Source organism: Epargyreus clarus, unplaced genomic scaffold, assembly GCF_041222505.1.
Source record: "Epargyreus clarus isolate Ecla_fem2 unplaced genomic scaffold, WU_Ecla_fem_2.2 ptg000019l, whole genome shotgun sequence".
NCBI classification, from domain to species: Eukaryota; Metazoa; Arthropoda; class Insecta; order Lepidoptera; family Hesperiidae; genus Epargyreus; species Epargyreus clarus.
The window spans coordinates 13,036,925-13,060,105 of NW_027332227.1; the positions used below are offsets into that span (position 1 = coordinate 13,036,925).

Genomic DNA, 23,181 nt, shown 5'->3' on the forward strand with positions numbered 1-23,181 from the left:
CTACGATATTTGAAACACAATAATTTTATGTAAAAAATTCTCGTGTCACAATGTTAGTTACCGTACTCCTCCGAAACGGCTTTACAGATTTTCACCAAATTTTATATACATATTCAGTAGTTCTGAGAATCGGCTGCTATCTATTTTTCATACCCCTAAGTGATAAAAGATTGTTCACCATTAACGTTTTTTTATTTATATGGCAACACAACGTTTGCCAGGTCAGCTAGTAAGAATATAAAATCTGAATTAGATTTCCACCTATTTGTGACTTAATGAATTTCATAATACCTATCTTTGTAATATTACAATGGGAATATAATATTAGCCACTGTAACACAGGAGATTCCCGGGAAATCAGATTGCGGGCCGAATTCCGATAAACGTTTAATGGCACATTCCGACTTCGGGCATTTACCTTTATGTCATGTGTCCCAATCTTGCAAAAATAAAGACAGACTGTCATTTTGTATTATTCATTCTACTTCATAGGTGGTCACATGAACATCGTTAACTAACTCTTTAGGGCATAAAAAAGTATACACGTGCCTTCGCAATCGAAACACAAAGGGTTATATTACATCATTTTAATGTCTATTTACATATCTACATAATTTAATTTAATATTGTCTTAATAATTTTCGTGATTAGTGATATAAATATAAATGGTTAATTATAGTAATTTAGACAATTATTAGGATTTACCTGTAAATTTATAATATTTTAAGAATTGTATCAGCTGAATCCAGCAATAAAAGCAATCTCAATTTCAATTTGTTAATCCAATCCCTTTTAATCAATATTTAATTTATTAATCTCAATTCTGTTGACCTGTGCATTGCTCGCTCTATACGCCTGTCTACCACGCGTCGAGTTGCGGGTTCGACTCCCGGAAATACTTGGTTTTTGAAATTCTAATCTCCCGTTCGACTACATAACTGTACCATTTCTTGTAAATTACAAAAAGACATTATTAAAAATATTTGAATCAAAGCGTCTGGTCGTGACAGCTAAATAATAAAATATATCTGCGTGAAAATTCGCAGCTTATTTGTGCAAAATAGCCTGACCAAAACACCCTCAAGTTATTATCTGGCTATTAATAAAATTATAAGCGGCATTAGCTCAAACAATTTCACTTGGTGGCAGAATATTCGAAGAGAAAATCCGTTTTATTTTCTCGTAAATAGTTCTTTTATAGCCTGACGGGAATAAATTGGCCTGCACGTGTCGCATGAATTGTAGGGAAATTCTATACCGAGACATAATTTAAGTTGGTATCATTCTTTAGTATGTTAGCTATAACTTTTATTTACGTAATGATCCAAGGACGTCTTTCGTCTTCAAACTTTGGTTATCAAATTACGAATCCGAGAATTTCGACGCTATTCCCCGTAATATGTCTGACTGTAACATTTTCATGTTGTTCAGATCTTCCCATAGTTGCAGAAGATTGAAACTTACTCCACCATATTGATCAAATACGAATAATTTCCAAATTAATTATTATCCTCTACTCAAGAAGAAATTATTATTACTAACAAACCAACGGCTTAATATTCCAATATTTGGAATATAAACGCTACTTTGTAAGACTCTTATATGTAACGTACCAAGTATCTCGTACGCAAACTGTGAAAAGTATAACATAGTTTTCACAGTATATTTGCGGTAGTGACTATTTATCATCAGATGAAGTGCAAACTTCTTTGCCACTCAGTAAAACATCTTTGACTGAAATTCCTAACATCAATATTCATTAGACAAAATCACAAATATTTATAAGATTCAGGTGAGCAAAGGCTGGAGCCGAAAATACCCTTCTGAGGGACGAGCAAATCATCAATCATGCATTTTACATTATTGGGAGCAGAAAGGTTTAGGTCTGAGCCCTCATGAATATGTATACATCTACCAACAAAGTTTAATTCTGCGAAATTAGATAAACTACTGGGTGTGGAAAGGATAATGTAACATTATACTAATATCACATTAGTATGATGCAATGTAACAATTTAATATTACATTTGTATAATGAGACAAAAAAACCGAATATTTGGAATAATTTGATATTTTAATCCGATTGAATGAGCTCTATAAATTAAGGGATTTACATCCCTAAAACCTTATCGTACCTTACGGTAGCCTATTCTAGTAGAAAGCAGTATAATATCCTATTTTTTACCTATTTCCAAAGTCCGAAAATCCCGTTAACAAGGTCAATAGTTTCCAAATTAGTCTCAAAAAATAGCATCTTCCCTTTAAAAAGTCTATTTACAGAGGTATACGTCATTAATTTATTGCTTCATCAAATCAACATTAATTGTAACATCGATGACCTAAAAATAACAGCTAATATTGAGCAATATGGAGATTAATATTCCCCGACATCCAGTCGGCACGCGCTCAGCGATCATCAATCAATTCCCGTAACGCAATATGAATATGGTGTTACGGGAATTGCTTTGGAAAGTTCCGGGCGGTGATCGCTTACTATCAGTTAAACTTGAAATGATCGGTTGGAGTTTGTTTGGTGTTATTATTTCCATGAAAACATCTTTCTTTTTATAATTTAGGAGTAGGAGACAAGCGTGCAGTACACTTGATGGTAAGTGGTTCCTGCCGCCCATGGAGATCTGTAAACAACACCAGATAGGATTAGAGATTCCTACCTGAGGTCAACCACAAGGTCAACCACAGATGCGCCGCTACCCCTGATGTCTAAGCTGGAACGCCTCGGAAAAGTATATCTCCCCGACGACACCCTTCGACCAAAACACAGCAGCATTTAACACTGCTGTTATGAGGTAGAAATACGTGTGGCGGTGGTGCCACTGGACTCGAACCGTAAAGGATTCTACCACCTTCATACATCAGTAACTAAGTAGCCAGTAAGTAGTCGCTCATGCATGCATTGATACTCCTGAAGTGTAAGGAATATCTCGAGTAAGTATATTTTAAACGAACCTCATATTTAATGCTAGACCCTTACGTTACACTACTAAAAGCTGAACTTTGGTTCGATAGCATCAGTACTAGAACCATATCTATATGTTATACCTCCATAGTATAACCATGTCCGGCTTATAACAATGATATGAAGCATCTGGCTTTGTCAGTTTTGGTTCCAGTTGGAAAGGTTTGGTTAGGCAATCTACTTCACGAATAATTAATGTAGCTATTACTCGTATTATAAATATATTCTGAGTATCGTGGTTTCCTCTTCTTCGTTAGTATAAAAGGAAAAGCTAGTGTTCATTAGTTCTAAACTTTATCTTAAAACGTACTAATGTTCGAGTCTTACAAATTCCTAATTTATCTAAACATTTCTTAATAGATATACCTACTGTTTCTATTTGTAACCTATAAATATTGCAGTTTACAGAAAATCATTCGCGTTCTACTGCAGAAATACGAGGATATAAACGAGGCGTTCCAATTTAGTCAACTAACATCAGATAAGGCTAGAACTCACACTATAAAGCAACTTCACTTTTGCAGCAATTTCTTTTATGACACTTTTATAGAATCCCTAGGGTCGTAAATCGTCGCGCGATCGGAAATTTCTCTTTGATAAAACATACATTTGATAGACAGGATAAAAGCTTGAAATCCAGATATATAAAAATCGATGATGGTACTTAAATATTTCTGCCCAATAGCAGTCTTAAATGCTGCTGTATTCCGGTTTAAAAGAAGTGGTAAAGGAGACGTACTTATCCGGAGCGCTTCAATCCTTAGACGTAGCAACACATACGTGTCCGACCTTAGGTAGGATTGTAATCTTATTTGAAATTGATTACAAAGCGGCTGTAACCACTTACTATCAGGTAGACTACATGCTTGTTTGATATTTCTTTATAGAAAAGGTATCTGTTTGAGTTACACCCTGACCTTGTTTGATTGATCACCAAGTAAGTTGACATTTCTTAGTATTTTTGTATGGAGGTTCTTAAGCTATCTACGTATCGTCTGTATTGTAGTAGCTACCAACATATTTCTAAAACCGAACAACTTATTTTTTATAGTTTAGAAAGACATATACATGTAGTTAATTAAAATTGAAATAATCTGTGTCGGCATATAACCTGGAATAAATATAATACTTACATAAGTATCTCAACATTACATAATTATTATACTATTTATGTAACATTAAAAATCTTAAACGCCACAAATAAAAATAGGGACTGAAAAAAATAAACAGATGACGACTGTACTATTTTTGCGTTACGTAATTCTATTACCTTGGAACGTGATCAAATAAAACGCAGACGGAACTTTTTAAGTTCTTCGGATCAAATCCCTTGATAAGTACACAGAAATAAAGTTTGAAAGAAACTACTTCTATATTTATACATATACAATTATGTTTGTAGATTACGTATAGTCATAGATTAGTTAAGATACTTCGCCGCCTTGAAATTGAATGAAGCCGCAAATGGCTTATTATAGTAAGTTCTTTTTTTGAATTCTTGACAAATAAAAACATTTTTAGAGAAAATTTACGAATAAATAGCTAATACTGCGTAATTTTCATGATAATTAAATAATTTATAATAACAATTTCAAATATTTTAGGGACATTTTAGCACGGAAACGTGGCAAAAATTTTTTACGCAACTGTTTCAATTCACAAAACTGGGTACATTTTCTTGTTAGGAGTGAGTAATCTTTACTAATCTATGCGTATAGTAGGGATTGTATAAAATTTTGTCATACTTCAGTACAAAAGCATGTTTTACTTAATTTAACACAGTTTTCTAGTAATGCTATACATTTCTTGTGGAAATAAATAAGCGATCTTCTCCGAGACCCCCTCTTTCCAACGCAAGATTGAGTGAGATTTGGCTCAACCCCCTTCCCCTTATATGCCGAATGTAATTAATGGATTCTCCCTTATGTCCGTCTTGACAATTGATTAACATTTGCTTTAACTGCTATTATGAGGCAGAAATAGGTGTGGCGGTGGTGCCGCCGGAGTTGATCCACAGAGGGTTCTACCACCTTCAATACTATTACAAAGTTAACGTTTCTATCCGTTTGTCACAGTACATTAACGTACGATATATCATAAATCTATCACGTACATGTTAGGTAAGTAGCATTCAGGGCGGACTAAGGGTTCCGAAGCAAAGCCGCGCCAATGTCAAGAGCGAGGACAGGGTGGAGTATCGTAAGGGTTGCTCGTTTCGTTACGTTTACTGTTTATAGATTTTAAGCCCGTTTATGAAGATTCCTAGCTTCAACTCAATAAAATTTCAAGTTGGTATGTACCCTTACCAGGAGATTTTACGTTTCGACTAATATGACTGTTTTGGTATTTGTTTACGTATTTGCCCATACAAATTCCAATCAGCGCCCCTAGCGGATTGTGTCAGAACTAGGAAATCGTATGGGCCAATACGTAAACAAATACCAAAACAGTCATATTTATCGAAAGGTAAAAACTCCTGGTAAGGGTACTGAACTATACGAAGTAATAGGTCTTAATTTTAATTGGATATGGAGAAGGATTTAGTCCCGATGTTAATTATTAATCTACGCAATGTTTCGCATAATTGATACTAACGGGCGTAATTTGAGAGAAGGGAGGAGTTGAGGAGTTAAAAAAATTGTTTTCCATGGACGCCCCCAAAGTCTCTTAATTAAATAAATGAACATAAATGTAGTATTTTGGAAGGATCTAAACTATCCTATAGTTATGAAATAACTCTTGTTGAGAAAACACTTGCTATATACACGGTGAGTGTAGAAGCATACATATCATAACTTTGAAGATATTCTTCTAAGCTAACTCGTAAGAATTTTCGGATAAACATACAAAAATACCTTATCAGTGTGTCACAAAAACTGCGGATTTTTGAACTTTACAAAGAACATAACTCTATTAGATCATCATCAAATATCAAGGAGATTTCGCAAAGGTTCTGAAACAAAGCCTCGTCAATGTCAAGACCAAAGAAAGGGCAAATTGCGCAACCTCAAAGGTTGAGTTGAGGTAACGACTGATACCTATGTGTAAGGGTTCTTATAAAGAAGCTTTGTTTGCGTTTTTTATCTACATCAAGTAACAATAATAGAATTTTTATATACTAGACCAATAATACATATTTTTTTTTTCAAAATATCTGGTCTACCAACCCGAGTTACATGCAGAGAGTACCTTATTATCCCATAATATCTATATATAATATATAATATATAATATATAATATATAATATATAATATATAATATATAATATATAATATCCCATATTAGGAAAACACCAAAATGTTGAATTCATATATTTATTCTAAGTTTTAGGCCTTTGTCTACCGTCTTTTAAGTGTTAATGGTACTAATACAGGAACGATAGGGGATTAATGATTATAAAATAAAAAGTACCATAACATTATTGCCATTTTTTTAAATGCTATTATCTCCCAGATACCTACTACCCTTGGGTTCTTGTGCTATAGACACAGATCTATATGAGGGTTGTAAAAAAATGTATATAGAATACATTTTTTTACAACCCTCTTATCCCTATGGTCAATATAAAATCATGCCAATTTATATTCAAATCTGCGGACATCTTGTATATAAACGCACCTTTCGGTATATTTTTATGTTCTCCTGGCTCCGGATCATCGGCTTTCCGTTATTTCAAGGTCACGGGTTGCCTGACGATTGTCTATAAAAAGTCCTTTTCGGGTAAATCGTTTAGAAATAAAACGTAACGGTTCTTAAAAAAATGCGAAAGAATAAACGTGCGTTGTTTCTCTTGCTTATTAACCGTGCTTCTGTGTTTACTCTCTATGGCTTACAGTTCTTAAACCCTCCTACTTGATTTAGTACTTATTTATATTTAACAGCGCTAAGAGTTCGAAACATGTCTAAAACTTTAAAAGGTATTCTTTACGGGAATTACTTTAAAAGTATACAACTATACACATTTCCAGTAGGATACGAGTACTTTGGTGGTTTATAATGTAAGGAAATCTATTGTAACGTTTATCAATCCCAATAGTTCCTATAGTATACAGCTCCTATAGTATGACATAGTTTACCTTCCTTTAAACTTTGAGGTTTACATAAAAACAAGTTCTTAGGTCTTACGTATATGTTACGTAGTAAAGTATTGTTATTCCAAATACCACATTACTATGAAAATATACTAAGTTAATGATGACGTATGCCAAGATCTATCTTGCCTTACATTTGCCTAAATATATGTGTGGAGCTACTTTTTATTTCATGTAAGAAATTCGCGTAAAAAACGGTAATAAACTAAATAATAAACATAAAAGATGAACCCGCTGAGTTGCTTGCTGATCTTCTCCGATAGTTGAGGTCTTGTTCCGATGCGGTAATAATATGAGAAACAATATTTAATTTAATTATGAACAATGTTTCTCTTCAATCTTCCCTTTGTGGGTTCTACTATCGTAGCTTTTATGAAGCAGATAATAAAATAATAATTATGTTAGATAAAGGTAGCTCATAAAACAATAGTTAGAAATAGATGAACCTCGTAACCTGTCAAAGCATTGAATACCTTCCAACTCAGATATACTCACAATAGACAAGAAATCTCGTTGGCGAAGGATAACAATTACTGGTCTAAAAATAACATTGTATCTACCGTTTAACAAAAGAAAAGCTATTTTCGGCGAACCCTTTAGGGAAAACATTTTGCCTTTATAAATACGACTGCCTGAGATTTATTCAGGTTCGGTTATTTGCTCCCAATGTGTCGACCATCCACACGACTATGTGGAAATAATAAAAATCCTTGTTGAGTTAGTACTGGAATTACAATGTTAAAATCATTCATTATTATAAACTCAAAAAACACATATGAAAACAAGAAGAGAAATCTTGATGAACTTTAAATTAATTGAAGATTGTAGAACTCTTTTTGATTCGACAGTCGCTGCACTACCGCTGCGATTCTGCTTTACAATATATTGTAAGTTGTGTTATGGTGTGAATGGTGTAAAAAGTAGATATACTAATGAGATATTTAAATCACTGCAAAGGTAGCTACTCATCTGCGATCAACCTTAAGTAGGGCTGCAATTTCTGTTGAATTTGGAGCCGGTGTACGTAGGACCGTATCATCAAATGGAGTTCATTATTGTTCGCTACTTCTTTAAAAATAATAATTACATTTTCTATTATTACTTTTCAGTTAACGTAGATACTTCGCTACATTATACTGTGAATGCACAGAGAGTGTATAAATCATCAGTGTCGTAATAAAACGTGTAGTGGAACGTCCTTTGTAAGAAATAAATTATGAACTGCGATAACAGTAGCACTACGAGTAGGGAACGCCATAATGAAGTGCATTAATATACCGCCCGTGGCTATACTATCAGCCTTAGAAAATACAAGACGAACAAATGGAGTTTCACAGTGAAGTGGGTAGTTAAGAATCTTATTTTATGGAATTAAAGCATCAAATGAGCCAACTATCGGTATCACTGGCAAATCTAGGATCCAAGAGCTCGCAAAGAGCAAGCAAATTATTGTTATTCACTTGAGTGCGACCCCAGACACTAAAAGCCTAAAATCATGTACTTAAATCCACCTTGAAATTAATCGTGACAATGGGAGAACTTTCTATGAACAACTTTCGGCTTATTTCGAAAATTGCACACTTTTATATCTACTTACAAGACTTTTTTGTTCGTGATCCTAGTTCTATGGCGGACCTTTAAGGATCCTGGATCTCCCACACTTTTACCCTTAGTATGAGTTTTTACGTTTTTACAAAAAATACTGTTTTTGTATTTGTTTACGTACTTGCCTATACATTTCCAATCAGCGCACCTAGCGGACTGTATCCGAACTGATATTATAAATCGGCCCGAAATAATCTCGTTTTCGGTATCGGCTCGGTGACGGTGCGGTGGACAAACGACCTAAGGGTACTGGTATTGTTAGAAGGTAAGAGGACACTTCCGCCCGCGCCGACACTTACAGTAAAACCTCATTTAGAATTGAACTATTTTATCTTTCAAACCAGAACATAGAAGCGCCTTACAAGGTAATCATTAGTGTGACGGTTGTACTTCTGAGGTCGAACCATGACTGGATCTTGAAGACTTTACTTACGTCTATAATTATTTTATTTTCTCTAAGCAAATTATTGTTATTCACTTGAGTGAGGCTACAGAAAATGATTCGGTTACGGTTGGAGATCTAATATGCTGAATCATCAATATGATTCAAATATTTGCTAGGCTTGAGGTCTGGTAAAAAGGTATCTCAAATACGATTTACGAACTGAATATTATAGGACCAAGAAAGTTGCTTACACACGCAGACCAAAAAAGATAGATTTAACATCTTACCCAGAATATTGAAGCGTACTTTGTATAATATTGAATTAGACAACGAGGACGAGCAATCCACCTGATAGTGAGTGGGGACTGAGACTTATGAACATTTGTAATCAAGGCCAAATAAAATTTAATTCCTACCTAGAATTGGCCACGGGTGCGTTGCTACCCCCTTTTAAACCGGAACACACACATAATTGCTTAACACTGCGGTAATAAGGCACAACTACGTAACGCGAGGCGTCGTCCTCCTTTTTTAATTCTAAGTCTTCTATTTACCAAGACTTTAGCTTACAAATTGAAAGTCTAGGATTATTATTATAAATTGGGTTTGGTCCTAATTTAATAAAGTGGATTGTAATTGGAATTTGGCAATTTTCCAAATATTAAAATTTGAATTTCTATCAACCGTAGCCAAAGTTAAGTAGGTTAAGTGATGTCAGAATGTTAAATAGGTTCAAAAATATCTAGGTAGGCAATTTCACAATTAATAAAATAAAAGTCAGAGAATTCATTTCCGACTTCTGTTTGTTCCCGTCTTAATTTTTTTTCTGCCTGATATATTTAATCCCGAGAATAGTAAATCGTTTGTGGATAACAGTGACTAGTGCGTTAAAAACTTGTAATAACAGCAATTTTTGTAATTATCACAGTGTCATACGTATTAATAATAGTTAAGAGTGCATTAATAACTGCGACTTATACATTCATAATAGTGACTAATATAAATAACAGTGACTCGAGAGAATAATACACTTTTAAAAATGCTACAAGGGACGAAAACTGTTGACACCTTCTATATTATATTGTGTACTCAATCAAAGATGTGTGATGAAAATCTGTACCACATATCGCCCTCTAAAAATAAACATTTAATAGAAAAACTGTTACAACATATGGCTAGAAACTTTACCAATAACAAGAACATGTCCCCGCAACTAAGTTTCGGAATAACTTAAAAGTTATTGAGTGTTTTCGTCTGTTTTATCAGCCAATAACTGTTTACGAAGTTCCTAACACATTACTCTTACATCCATCAAGTTTTATCAATTTCAACTCAACTCTAATATAGATTACTATGGCGTAAATATGAAAATGATTTCGAAGTTATCGTAGCGTTTTAGCAAATGCGAATCCGACTGATCGATGACCGAAGTTTGGCGAACGATTAGAAGTCTTGAAGTAATTATTAAAGAAGAAGAAATTTTGTAATTCATTACTTATTTAGTTGACAGTTAGATCTCTTTGTGACTTGAATCCATTAATTAACAAATGTGATTAGGACGGTTATTGATAAATAATATTTATCAACCACAACAACAGAAATATTCTCGTTGTCGTTTTTACTAAATTCTTCAACTTTCGGAGCACGGTGGCAACAATAGAAAAATCCGACACTCAATCGAATTAGTGTATTTAGAATTATTTCCTTACCTGAATTTTGCGCGATTGGAGCCGACAAAACCTGAGACGTGCTCACTAGGAACAACGTGAGCGCCATCTTGAACCACGTCGTAGTCGCCATTTTGATCTGCAACAAAATTAATAATTGTAGCTTTTATGAACCAACACGTACTATAATACATTTTTTTCTATAATTATTTGAAAATTGCGCGATTCAGCAGTCCAGGACACAAGAAGCTTCCGGGTTCAATTCTCGGTTTGGCAGACATGCTGAAGATTGGTGGCTTTGATAAAATAAATGCTTAGTATATTCGGTTTTGTGTACATGGTATGGTACATAGGATCTTGGTATGCGTACGTAAAAAGCGTAAATATAATTTATTTTAATAGAATAATTTCCATCAGTTTGACTCCATATTTGTGTACCTTCTACGTAAGTTCCCAAAAATACATAAAATAATTAAATGCGTGTTATATTAATTTGACATTCGAGACGAGATTCAAGATTTAACCTTGATAAGTTTTTAAACACAAAAGAAAGAAAGTCCTATTGCTGTTACAAATCACATTTTCTATTGAAAATGTAGGTAAATAAAGTGAAACCAATCGAAAGCGTAACAAAAGAGCGTATTAGTGGGAAAATTATACTGTGTGTTGCCAACCGAGGCTTGAAACCGTATAAATGCGAATGGTATTAGTTACCGGCGATATTGATTTGTGTTGTGGTTATGCCATTCCTCTGTCAATGTGTCACTAGCTTTTACCCCCGGCTTCGCCCGCGTTACCTTCATCTACCATAAAAAAGATTTTCATGTGATAAATAATAATTATGCCAAATTTAATCCAAATGTGATCAGTAATTATTACAGGAAAGAGTTATAGACGTATTCTCAAAAATATTAGTCAGATCGCTAAAAAGTACCTGGGTAGAAACTATTTGAGCCCGCATTTTCAGGTTTACGAAGGTACCATAATACCATACAATATACACACAAACTCGAGAGCCCCCTTTAACCCGACTTACATCAGGCAGAACATGCCGTAGCACTCAGGTTCCGAGCTACGATGTTTAATTATGCCCCTTATAACAATGTAGGTATATATGAAATATATTATATTTTGTATAAGGGGACTCTAGGGTGAGTTTTTAAAATGAATTCCAATTTTCAACCACATCTCGGCAAGTTCTCACTTCCAAGAAACCGTCGAGAATTCAATCGATGTCAACAATTCGTTCAAGCTTTCAAGCCTTCGCTTCCATTTGTACCCGCTGAGAATACCATTGTCTTTAATTATTTTCTATAATAAATAGGAAAAATATTTTATTGTAAGCTTTTTAAATATGTATTTTATAATTTATATTTTATATATTAATCTGTCGTGCACAATATTATTTAAATTTACTATTACAATTTATTCACATCTTTCTACAAGATAATTTATTTACAATTATGGTTACTATATATATGAAATTGTATGTAATAAAATAAACTATAAACTAAAAAAGGACTTATTTACAAATTATACAAGAAAACTATAAATAAAATAAGCCATCTAAAATTGCCGTGTGAGGCATGGTTCCCAAAACGCTGGCGGCGTTTCCTTGCTGCACGGCAAGACTCAATCTTTGTGCAAAATAGCCGCCAGCTTTTTGGTCACCGGAAGCAGTGACAAGTCTGGTCGACATATCTGACATGAATTTTTTCATGTCAGATGACCATGGACCCATTGTCTCTATAGCAAGCGCCGCATACAAGTAATTGTCTAATAAATTACTATATTTACGACGCTTGATAGCCTGGGCATGGTCGGCTGCGGCCCCCACTTTCACTGAAGTATAAGCTAGGTGAGAGGGGGCTAAAGTATCAATAACTATAATTGTAAATAAATTATCTTGTAGAAAGATGTGAATAAATAGGTACTATACACTTTCTTACATTTTTTTCGCATATATACCTATGTAGGTGACATATAGCTATGGCTTAATACACTTTTCCTTTACAGCATTTGATAGGTCATACCTAATTTCCTAGAATAGTTAGTAAACTAATATACTTAAGAATCGATCCATCAATCAAGAAAATGTTTCTTAGTTATAAAGAAGTATCCAGTATCGCTCGCGGGTTTTATAGATTGTACTTGATCAACAAAGTTCATCGCAACATCAGGCGCGGTCGGGAGTTACAGGAATGACAGCTTGTGACTAAACTAAGCGCTTGCGTTCTTTGAAAAACACACCGTCGGTGACCCTTGCTATCATGGTATACCAGTAACCTTTAATCCTTGTCAACCATAACAGCGGTTTAAATATCCGGCACGGGTTTTCCACTAACTTATACCTTCCTGCCAAATTAAAGCATTTTGTTCGGGTATGCCGGGTATGCCATTTAAATTTCTAATCATATTTTAATGTCTAGTCATGGAACAAAAAAGATACCATAATTGAGATAACTATACCTATTAATATACTCGTCGTTATGTGATACTTGAAACTGTCATCTAATCTAATCCTATTTCAATTTCTTTAAGTATTAAAGGATGCCTAGAACTGCAAATAATAGAATTTGTCCTCACGCTTTCAATAATGGTGAACCTTTTATCGTACCCCAAATCAAGGAAATTGAAATCGACAGGGGTCCACGTGCAGGTAACATAACCCACAGATGAACACAATTTACTTAGTATAGTGCAAAAATACAATAGTCACCACCCCTGTCTGTCATGCATCCAGGTTTGATGCCGGGCTCGTAAAAGTGTAAATAATATATTTAAAAGGTGGACCTTTATAGAAGCGGGAACACATATACAACGATTGTTATTCTAGACTGCATTATGTGTTAATGCGAAATGTTTACAAATAACAACACATTTATGATCAACCTCAAATAGGTCATTCTTGCCTCATTAAGACGTATAACAGTATCCATATGTGGCAATGAACACATAACATTGAATGACTACATGTTGGTTGGTCTCGAAGACGTAGAATAATCAAATCTCCACTTAGATACTTGACTGACCGAGAATCCAGACAAAAATCATTACACATCAGACCCATCTGGCAGACGTCCGTCAGCTACTCGGAATCAAACTAATATTAGCCCCAGCGAATAAGAAAAAAGAACTTCCTTCCCTTTATTATATTCCCCTAATCCTTTCCGAAGGGGCGAGTGAACGAAGATAGACGTTATCTTAATTATTTTCTGTCCTACCCAGACATCCCTTAACAATACATTCGCGAATACTATTCAACAGATGGAAGAATAAACGTGCCCGGTTTCTTGTATAAATCATAATTGATAACTCATATTCAATTTATATAGGAGATATTGATATAAATGTGGTTTCATTACTTATGTCTAGAAGTCAGGTAAATTAGTTAGATAATGGGCTATTGTGACTAATTAAATACAGATGGACTACTTTTCTGTTAAACAATTAGTTAGAAAACTATTAAAATAACACATGAACCCACATAAGTACTTAGGATAATAATAATTCTATATAACCTATGTATGTTTTCACGTTTATTAAAGGTAGATCATTCTTCAAGAGTCAAATATTCCATATAAAATCATTAAATTAAATAAATATGAATATTCATGACGGTTTTCGCGCTCACCGAGGCATAACAATGTTTACAGTGCAACGTGTAAATAAGAACATAACAGTATCTAATAATTAAGCAATCTCTGATTCTGAGGCAGAATTTTCCAAGGACTTATTTATGATTATTATACTTATGATTTATTGCGCAAGTCTGAGAAAAAAGCTAACCGCACATTTCTGCAAATGAACTACAGAACAATGTCTCACTTTATTGATACTTTATATTAGTTTATTTGGTCTATATACTTTATACTATGGTTATGCTTTATATTATGATCGTCTATATTTAAGATTGCCAAAGATGTAGGTACGCACCTGTAACTGGCGTGCATAGCAGTCTACGTGTTTAGAATAAGTTTGTATATTATATATTATATGTAATGCTGTTGGTGTGTCTTAAAAAAAAATTGTCGTCAACTTATTACTGTCCCACTGCTGAGCACGGATCTTCTCTTGAAGTGAGAGGGGTTTAGGACATAGTACACCGCGCTGGCCAAGTGCAAATTGGTAGACTTCATACGCTTTTCAGAACTTTATTAAAGACTCTCAGGCATGTGCATTTCCTCACGACGTTTTCTTTAGCGTTTAAGCAAGTGATAATTAATTTCCAATTCGCACATAATTTTGCAATTTTGATACCTAATACATAATTTTGAACCTTGAACCCCCGGATTAAGTGGCTGAGTTTCAATCCCTAGGCTATCACTGCTTTCCATTCAGACGATTCATCACTTTTCTAAAAAGTTAAACACGACGGCTCTTGTTCACGCAACGACGCAACATAATGATGTTTACAATGTAACATGTAAACAAGGCCATAACGGTTATGTATTTTTCAAATGTTTCTTTTAAACTTCTTATTCGCTTACAACGAAAAAACGTTTGTAAAGAAGTTACATCCATCATCCACCGAGATTATAGGAAAAAACCTCCTCTACTACACACCACTCAAATCTGGATCTTGTCGCCACTCAAGGGATTTTTCCCCATTGCGCTTGCACTAACAATTTAGCGTCGTAATTTTAAAAGATGTTACGGTAACTTCATTTCGTCTACGGATCTCGTCGACATGAGAGCTAATGAGTATAAGAGAGAAAATGAATATAAGACCATTTTGCCAACATTCGGTATGTTATTTACGCTGTAATGTTGCATAATATTATGTTATTTACAACTTAGCAGACAGCCACAACACAACAGCAACTTATCAGCAATAAATCAACAATCTTGGGGACTTCGGCAAAACTCGGGAGAGGTTATAGATTTTAAAGTGCTCCCGATGTGCGGGCGGTGACCCGGTGACCCAGTTCACCACCCCCTGACCTGCCCCGGTAGACCTGATTCTGACTGGATGCTGTAATTGTGGTTAATTGACGCGAATTAGAAAGTCATCTTGGGATGTATTTGTCAGGTGAGTTAAGGTTAATATACTCGAGACGTAACCATAATGAATTTTTAATTGAGTTTTTCAGATGGAAAATGAACTCCTTTTAACATTTCAGTAGCAAAATTGACTCATTGACGTATTGTGTATGAAAGATCAAGCTCTAAAATGTTTAAATGCTAGTAAAATGTTTTAAAATCTACAACAAAATAATAAAACTATGGCATAAAAGTGAATGTAAAGCTTAAACCGATGTGTCTAAAAACATGATAATATAAACAGAAAGTCCTAATTCAATTATAATGCTAATAAAAACCAAAGTTTTTATGATCACCACGAGTGAATATTTGAAAATTATCTCATGGACACTAATAGGGAATAATACGGAATTCATTCAGTAATCTTACAGTAAATTCTGTTTCATACAAAATCATTTTATTTCATTATTATGAGTATGTTAGATAATAACGGAATTATTCGAAACTTCGCGTGATGTTCCAAAGTCCCTTGTGTATGGCTCAGTTCGCTTGAGCGATTTCTGAACGTAAACAAGGAACCATAATCAATGTTTACCGACATTACGACATACTACACTATTATATAAGATCTATGTATTAATTTAATAGTAAATAGTACCCTTACGTTACCCTCAACTAGAAAGTTCCAGAATAGATATGGGCCCTTCTAATCTAAACACAATAGAAGGCAGAAATAATTGTGTCGTTATAGTAATTTTTCCAATCATAATTATTTAAGAAATAGGCATGTAGGTACCATCCTCGTATGCAGCGCGGTAGTTCTTATGTACCTATCTACCTCTGTACCCGAGAAACCTTCTGATTAATTTATTTTAGTTATATATTATTTTTTGGCTAATAGTAATTTTGTTTACTTATGTTTCTTTTAATTTCTATTTTATAAAATATACTTTGAATAAATATATTTTCCTCACTATGAAGTACCTACTTATTCACGGAGCGATATAACCATTGCTAAAAATTAACTGAAAGCAATTCTTACAAAATCAACATAATAAACAAATACTGTAAGAAATTTCAAACACTTTAGCCCTTAGCTTTTGTCGACCCTTTTGAATAAAACATAAACGAACGTAATAGAAGTATCTGAAGTCTTTAAGGAAAAGGATAAGTATTTAATTTTGTTAATGTAAAAAACATTTCTTAATTGTTTTCGCCAAATATACTTTTAATACTAACTTCTAAATAAAATGATTCTTTGGCTCAAGCGATTTTTTATTTCCATAAAAAAATACTAAGCGTATTTTTATAAATATTATTATTGGTTTGTTTATTTACCTATACAAAATGTATAATAATTATTCCTAAACATCATTAGCCGATGCATTAACAGCCGTGTTTGTGCAATTAATTACCCAGTTGATTAGTTTGTAGTTTGGCGTCATTAACTTATTATAATTATTTATGTCACGCAACAGAAGCATAATATGTGTATCACAAAAATACATAGAAAATATAAATCAACTTCAGGGCAAAAGTAGGTACTAGTAGAGACTAGTACCTCCTTTTACTAGTACCTACTCTCTACTACTAATACTACTAGTAGTACTAGTAGTAGTATTAGTAGTAGAGACTAGTAGGTACCTACTTTTGCTTTTTACTTTTTAGTAGGTAAAAGAAGGTACATAGTTTAAAATTTAATTCGTTGCCTGCTAAATCCATAAATAGAATGTCAGAAATAATTTAAGGTTGAGGTCAAATCTACCTTGAGAAATGTTCCGTAATAATAATTTTTTCAACCCTATCCAAAATAAGCCTGTAAATACAAACAAAAAGAAGGATATATGTTTTTTTACGTTTGTTAACTAAAGTATATTATTTATCTATTTAGCAATTAATACTACAATTATTCATATTAATTTTGAAACATAGAAAACTACTTTCAAATTGTACATGTGTTCGAGAGTTATGGTGGTATAAAATCTCAAAGCCTCATTTTACAACGGAGTTTTTAAATAAATACGAATAACTTGTACAACGCGCTTTCGATATTTCTGGAAGTTCAGAAAATTGAGTATTTTTTATACCACAAGATCCAATTATTTTTTTAATTAGCGTACAGCATAAAATATCAAGAACTTATGACAGACTTGACACATTTAAATGAAATACAAATAACTTCAGCTGATCTACATTCGATATTTCTAGAAGCTTTAGTGCCGCAATATCAACAAGCAGATAACCGCATTAAATTTCAATTAGCGTTCAGCTTAAAATATCAGCAACGCATTTTATGATAGACTTAAAAAAAATACAAATAAAATAACAAATGCACTTTCAATATTTCTAGAAGCCTTTGTGCCGCAATATCAATAAGCAGATAAACCAATAAATTTTTCAATTAGCGTACCTGCAGCCTAAAATATAAACAACTTCTTCATGAGAGACTTAAAAGAAATGCAAATAACTGATGCACTTTCAATATTTCTAGAATCCTTTGTACCGCAATATCAATAAGCAGATAAGTTCATTAATTTTTCAATTAGCAGATACGCTATTTGGGTACATACAGCATAAAATATCAGAAATATTAGAAATATCATTTATGACAGACTTAAACGAAATACAAATAAATTATACCTACAACTCATCAGTTGTATCGAATGTGCATCGCACATTCGATACTTCTAGAAGTGTTTGTACCAAGATCGATAAACCAGTAAGCCAATTAATTTCTCAATTGACGTATAGCGGCGAGGTTTTCCTGTCGATTTGGCACTTTAACGCCGAAGCAACAAGTGAGTTCGATTATCACGGTGACTCGGATTTTCCATTAGCTCCCCAATATTCATTCTCTATACACTTTTCTGGTCAATTAAATGTGTAAATGATAATTTATAATAAGACCTACTCGTAGTATACAATATAGATTTCCATGCCGCAATGCCTTCGAAAATCCAGACAATAAATAATAGAAATCATTTTACAATCTGCATATTAAAATATTCTTTACACACTAAACTTACATACCGCAATTAATGAATATCCAGTTGAATTATAAACTTCATCATGGTTTAGATCAAAAAGTATTAAATGAAATTTTGTTCATTATCATAATTGTACTACTGCTAGTCACGGGTTTTCTTAGGTTTCAGAAACTTCTTTGAAAATAATTCAAAATCAAAATGGTTACCTAAAACTACGAGTATTTATTTAATCCTTAAACCGACCCTTAAGTAATAGTAGTCCCCTGAAATACGTTACCTTTTATTATTTCATATCAGATTCCTTACGTGTCTTTTATAGAATTCTCGGACCGTAGCAAAAAATCTAAGTATTTCTCAGATAATTCCGAGTCGGACCCAACACCTATCACGAATAAGTAATAGCACCTTCAGTTTAGACGGATACGTATAACGAGTAGCTATTTCGCTCAGACAAAGGCCTTTACAAAACTTCGAATACGGACCTGAATTTAAAACAGAGGCAGAGTTGTACATTTCACGAGGCACTTTGATAACGGCAACCCTTTACCCGAGAGGCACGTGTATTTCGCTCATTTTCGATTTAAGTCCACCCACACTGCGGTTACCATACAAATTTAATTACAACTGTCAGAAGCTCTCCTAAGCTGAGTGTTTTAATTTTGCAATGACAGCTCTAGGTATTTTTTTCGCGTGTGTTCTTCTCTTCTATAAGGTCTTTATAAACATATTGAAGGAGGTAGAACACTTTATGGTTCGACTCCGGCGGCACCACCGTGACACCTCATAACAACATCATGTTTTCTGGTTAGAAGGGTGTGATAAGGGAAACATACTTTTCCAAGGCGGTCTTGAGTAACTATGTTTCTGTATGTACCTATTTGTATTCCCTAAGCAGTAAATACATATACAGCCCACCTGATACTAATGGATATCTGTAACCGACTGCAAATAGGACGTCTGAGATCGATCACAGATAATTTAGTGCCCCAGCGGACCAAGTTGAAAAACCTCACTGGAAGCCTTAAAACCAGAATATAGCTTTATATCGCTGTCCAAGATACAAATACTAGAATTGGATGGGTGACTGCTAGTAGCTTAATATATTTTTTTTTATTCTTCATGCTTCGGAAGGCACGATAAGTTGTCGATCACAGTTTTACTCGGTCGCCATTGGATAACAGTCGTTAAATCATATCAGAGGTCTCATGGGCGGATTGAAAATCCGACATGGGTTTGTCACTTAACCGCGCTTCATCCCTTCAATCCGCGTTGAAACAACCTGGTGGAGTAATGTGAGACTCGAGACATACCCAACATATGGTAGAGGCCTATGGCCCGCAGATTAGCTATTTAACAATTGCCAACTTGTTCTTCAGGGGTAGCAACGCATTTATTGCTGAGCTCAGGTAGGAGACTAATTTTATTTTAGCACGAGGTAATATCCATGGGTGGCACTTCTGCTACGAATGTCCTCTTATAAGTATTAAAAATGTTTAAGTAACATAGACGCTAAAATTTTATTGGCAGTAGTAATAATTAACACACCTATCAAAGCCTCCTAGCTAAAGTTTATATTATTAATTCTTGCCGTAGCCATCTCGTCTTATACGTTGTCAACATGAGTTACATCTATATCAAACTAATTTGACTTCAAACTGACGTGGGTTTAACATATTAAAACCAAGTTAACATCTTGCAGAGAGTTCGTTGACATTTGAATTGAATTACTTACCTGATGAAGGTAAGTGGTAGCTAAGGGTACACTTTATACGAGTAGAACATAGGTACGTGTGATATGGAGCTTCTTACGCTGCTGTTTTTAAGCAGTAGTAACGTTTTAAGTACAGTAATACCTCGACTTACGCTGCCCCGACTTACGCTGCCCCGACTTACGCTGCCCCGACTTACGCGAATTCGGAGTTACGCGATTTTCAAATCTCGTCGGTTCTCTTATGGTTTGAGTGTCCCGCAATTCCCGATTATAAAAAATAAGGTTACTAACCCTACAATTATTCATGCAAACATTTGTATTTGTTGCGCGAAGTCAACACATTCGAAATCATACCATACGATAGTATGTACATGTTTACCCCTACTTACGCGAATTCGACTTACGCGGTTATCACTCGGTCCCACCAATCGTGTATGTCCGAGGTATTACTGTATATAATTTTGTTTAAAATCCCTAGGATCCAGGATTTCACCAATAAATCTTCAAAAATTAGTTTAGCCATTTAAGTGGTCCTAGCATGGAAATACATATAACTTTATGATTTTTTTTTTATATTCATGTTGTATTAATAATAATGCAGTAAGAATTTCTTAAATGCCGTGAACACACCTAGACGCAGAACAAAAATGTAACACAAAAAGTAGGTCCATTATGTTAATAGAACCTGACCGGGAATCGAACCCGAAAAACTGCATGTTAGACCTACTGATTGAATTGTAGAGGTGACGAAAGTAGTTCATGTACCTACACTTTTTCCAAAGGCTGACTCATTACCGTGGCCGTGTGTCTTGAGTTACTTACCTACTATATTTTGACTAATTTGTTTTTAGATACTTAAATAATACCGAAATAATAATTTGCTTAAGTCCACTATGAGCATGAATATTAAAGGTCTGTGATGAATAACCTATAGGTAGTCAAAAAATATCAAAATGTCGCCTATACTCAACAAGGTGATCATAGTTGAATAGACCGTCAGTATAGTGCCCGTATAGTGACCACAGGAATCGTCAAGTAAACTTAACGAACTAAAAAAATATTAAACAAACTTATTTTTTACTACCTACATATAATATAATAAAAAATAAATAACACCCTTACCTGTATTTACCTTTACCTATATTTTTTACCCGCTGCTGCAAACGCGTGTAGATAAAAGTAGTTCTTCTTATAAAAGTCTTTCAAAAAAATTTATAGTTTTACCAATGTATATTCCGACTTGATATACACGAATATGTCTAGTTTAATTCTTATTCGTCGGGAAAAACAACCCGACATCCACTTAACTTAATGATATTCAGAATCCCAAACAGAGAACATCTATTCAGATTTATGACAAAATGTATCAAGTGCGGTGTCTGCAAAAAGTTATTGGCGAGGCTTATCACTCCGCCCACGCACGTATGTAAACACGTAAAAACTGTACGTAGTAATAAAAATGTCGCAATACTAGCAAAAGTAGCAAACCTTTTAACGCTATATTTACGTGTAATATTTTACGGTAAATACAATAAAAATAACGTAGCATAACTCACCAGCTTTCCCGCGCTTCGTAGAATGCGAAGTTTCGTTTCGTGGGGTTGAAACGACCGCCCGTGAAACCTGCACGACACGTTCTGTTATCCTCTCGCGTGGTAATGGCGACGTTGGTCCACGCATGCGCCAACGAACCAATGACGTCAATGCCAATTCACAAAGCATAGGCTTCACAGGTGTTGGGTATTCATTATGCCGCAGCAGACCTGTGCAAAAAACTTCCTTGATTTGCTCCCATTGTTCTAGTTCGCACTCCCTACGTATATTGGTTCGTTAGTATATTAAGCATTTTTTTATCTCGGACGAATCGCAAGGAAATCCTTTCAATCAACAAGCTTCGGTTGCACCACGACAGTCATGAATGTTTCCTTCCAGTCAATCTTTACTGATAAGTATAAATTTATGTACTTAAAGTTTATTAACCGTTCAGTATTTAAGCAATTTTAAAATACCAGTTATCGGCTATGCGTCCGAATCTGTAAAAGAATACTTGATGTATCCATATTAGACACGAAGATAATCATAGTGAAGATGAAAGAATGAGTAAGCTTCAAGCTTATAGGCATCCTCAAAGGTTATTGTTGTGCTGTCTGCAAACGAAAACATATTTTAATACTGTTTCAGAAATTTGTTAATCAAATTTGTGTCTAAAATGTAGTTACCATCCCACAGGATCCAGTATTCGAGATGAAAATTGTTGTGTAAAACTTTTCCAAACTTTTACTGGATAAAACGGCATGTAGGTGTAACTTCTTGTACTTAATTAAACGGTTGAAACGTACGTGTACGTAATTAAATGGTTGAAAAATATGGATTCAACCAGATCAGTTATAATACCACCAAATATATTTTTGTCTCATCAAAAGACACTTATTAGCGCATTAGTTTGGTTCCAAAAATCCCTGATAGACAAATGTCCCATGGAAGTTATCATAAATTTCGAAAAACGTATCAAGTTTCCACACTTTTCTAACGAGTTTGTAGATCAATTTTTGTTAAAATTTGTAGTTCCAACGAAGAGGTGCCGTTCGGTGGGACGGTGTGAATGCCGGCTGACTTTCACATAAGTTGACAAAATAGTCCTTAAAAGAGGCGAAGCATTTGTGATTATTATTTTCGGAGATGGTCGCAGATGTCCATGGACGATAATGACTATTTCCATCAGGTGGGCTGCTAGCACTTTCGCTGGTCAAATCTTCCAAAAAATAATAGTTTTA

The 23,181-nt window shown here is 34.3% G+C and overlaps 1 protein-coding gene across 1 annotated transcript in view; it reads right to left on the bottom strand.

Moving 5' to 3' along the window:
* Positions 1–22,109, bottom strand: part of LOC140750470 (uncharacterized) — a 100,221-nt gene extending 78,112 nt beyond the window's left edge. The window contains exons 1-2 of the mRNA XM_073084009.1: positions 21,964–22,109; positions 10,769–10,865 (exon numbers count right to left, since the gene is read on the bottom strand). Of these exons, the coding sequence (XP_072940110.1) occupies positions 10,769–10,859 (91 nt within the window). The 5' untranslated portion in view covers positions 10,860–10,865; positions 21,964–22,109. The remainder of the gene's footprint in view (positions 1–10,768; positions 10,866–21,963) is intronic.
* Positions 22,110–23,181: the final 1,072 nt, after the last annotated feature.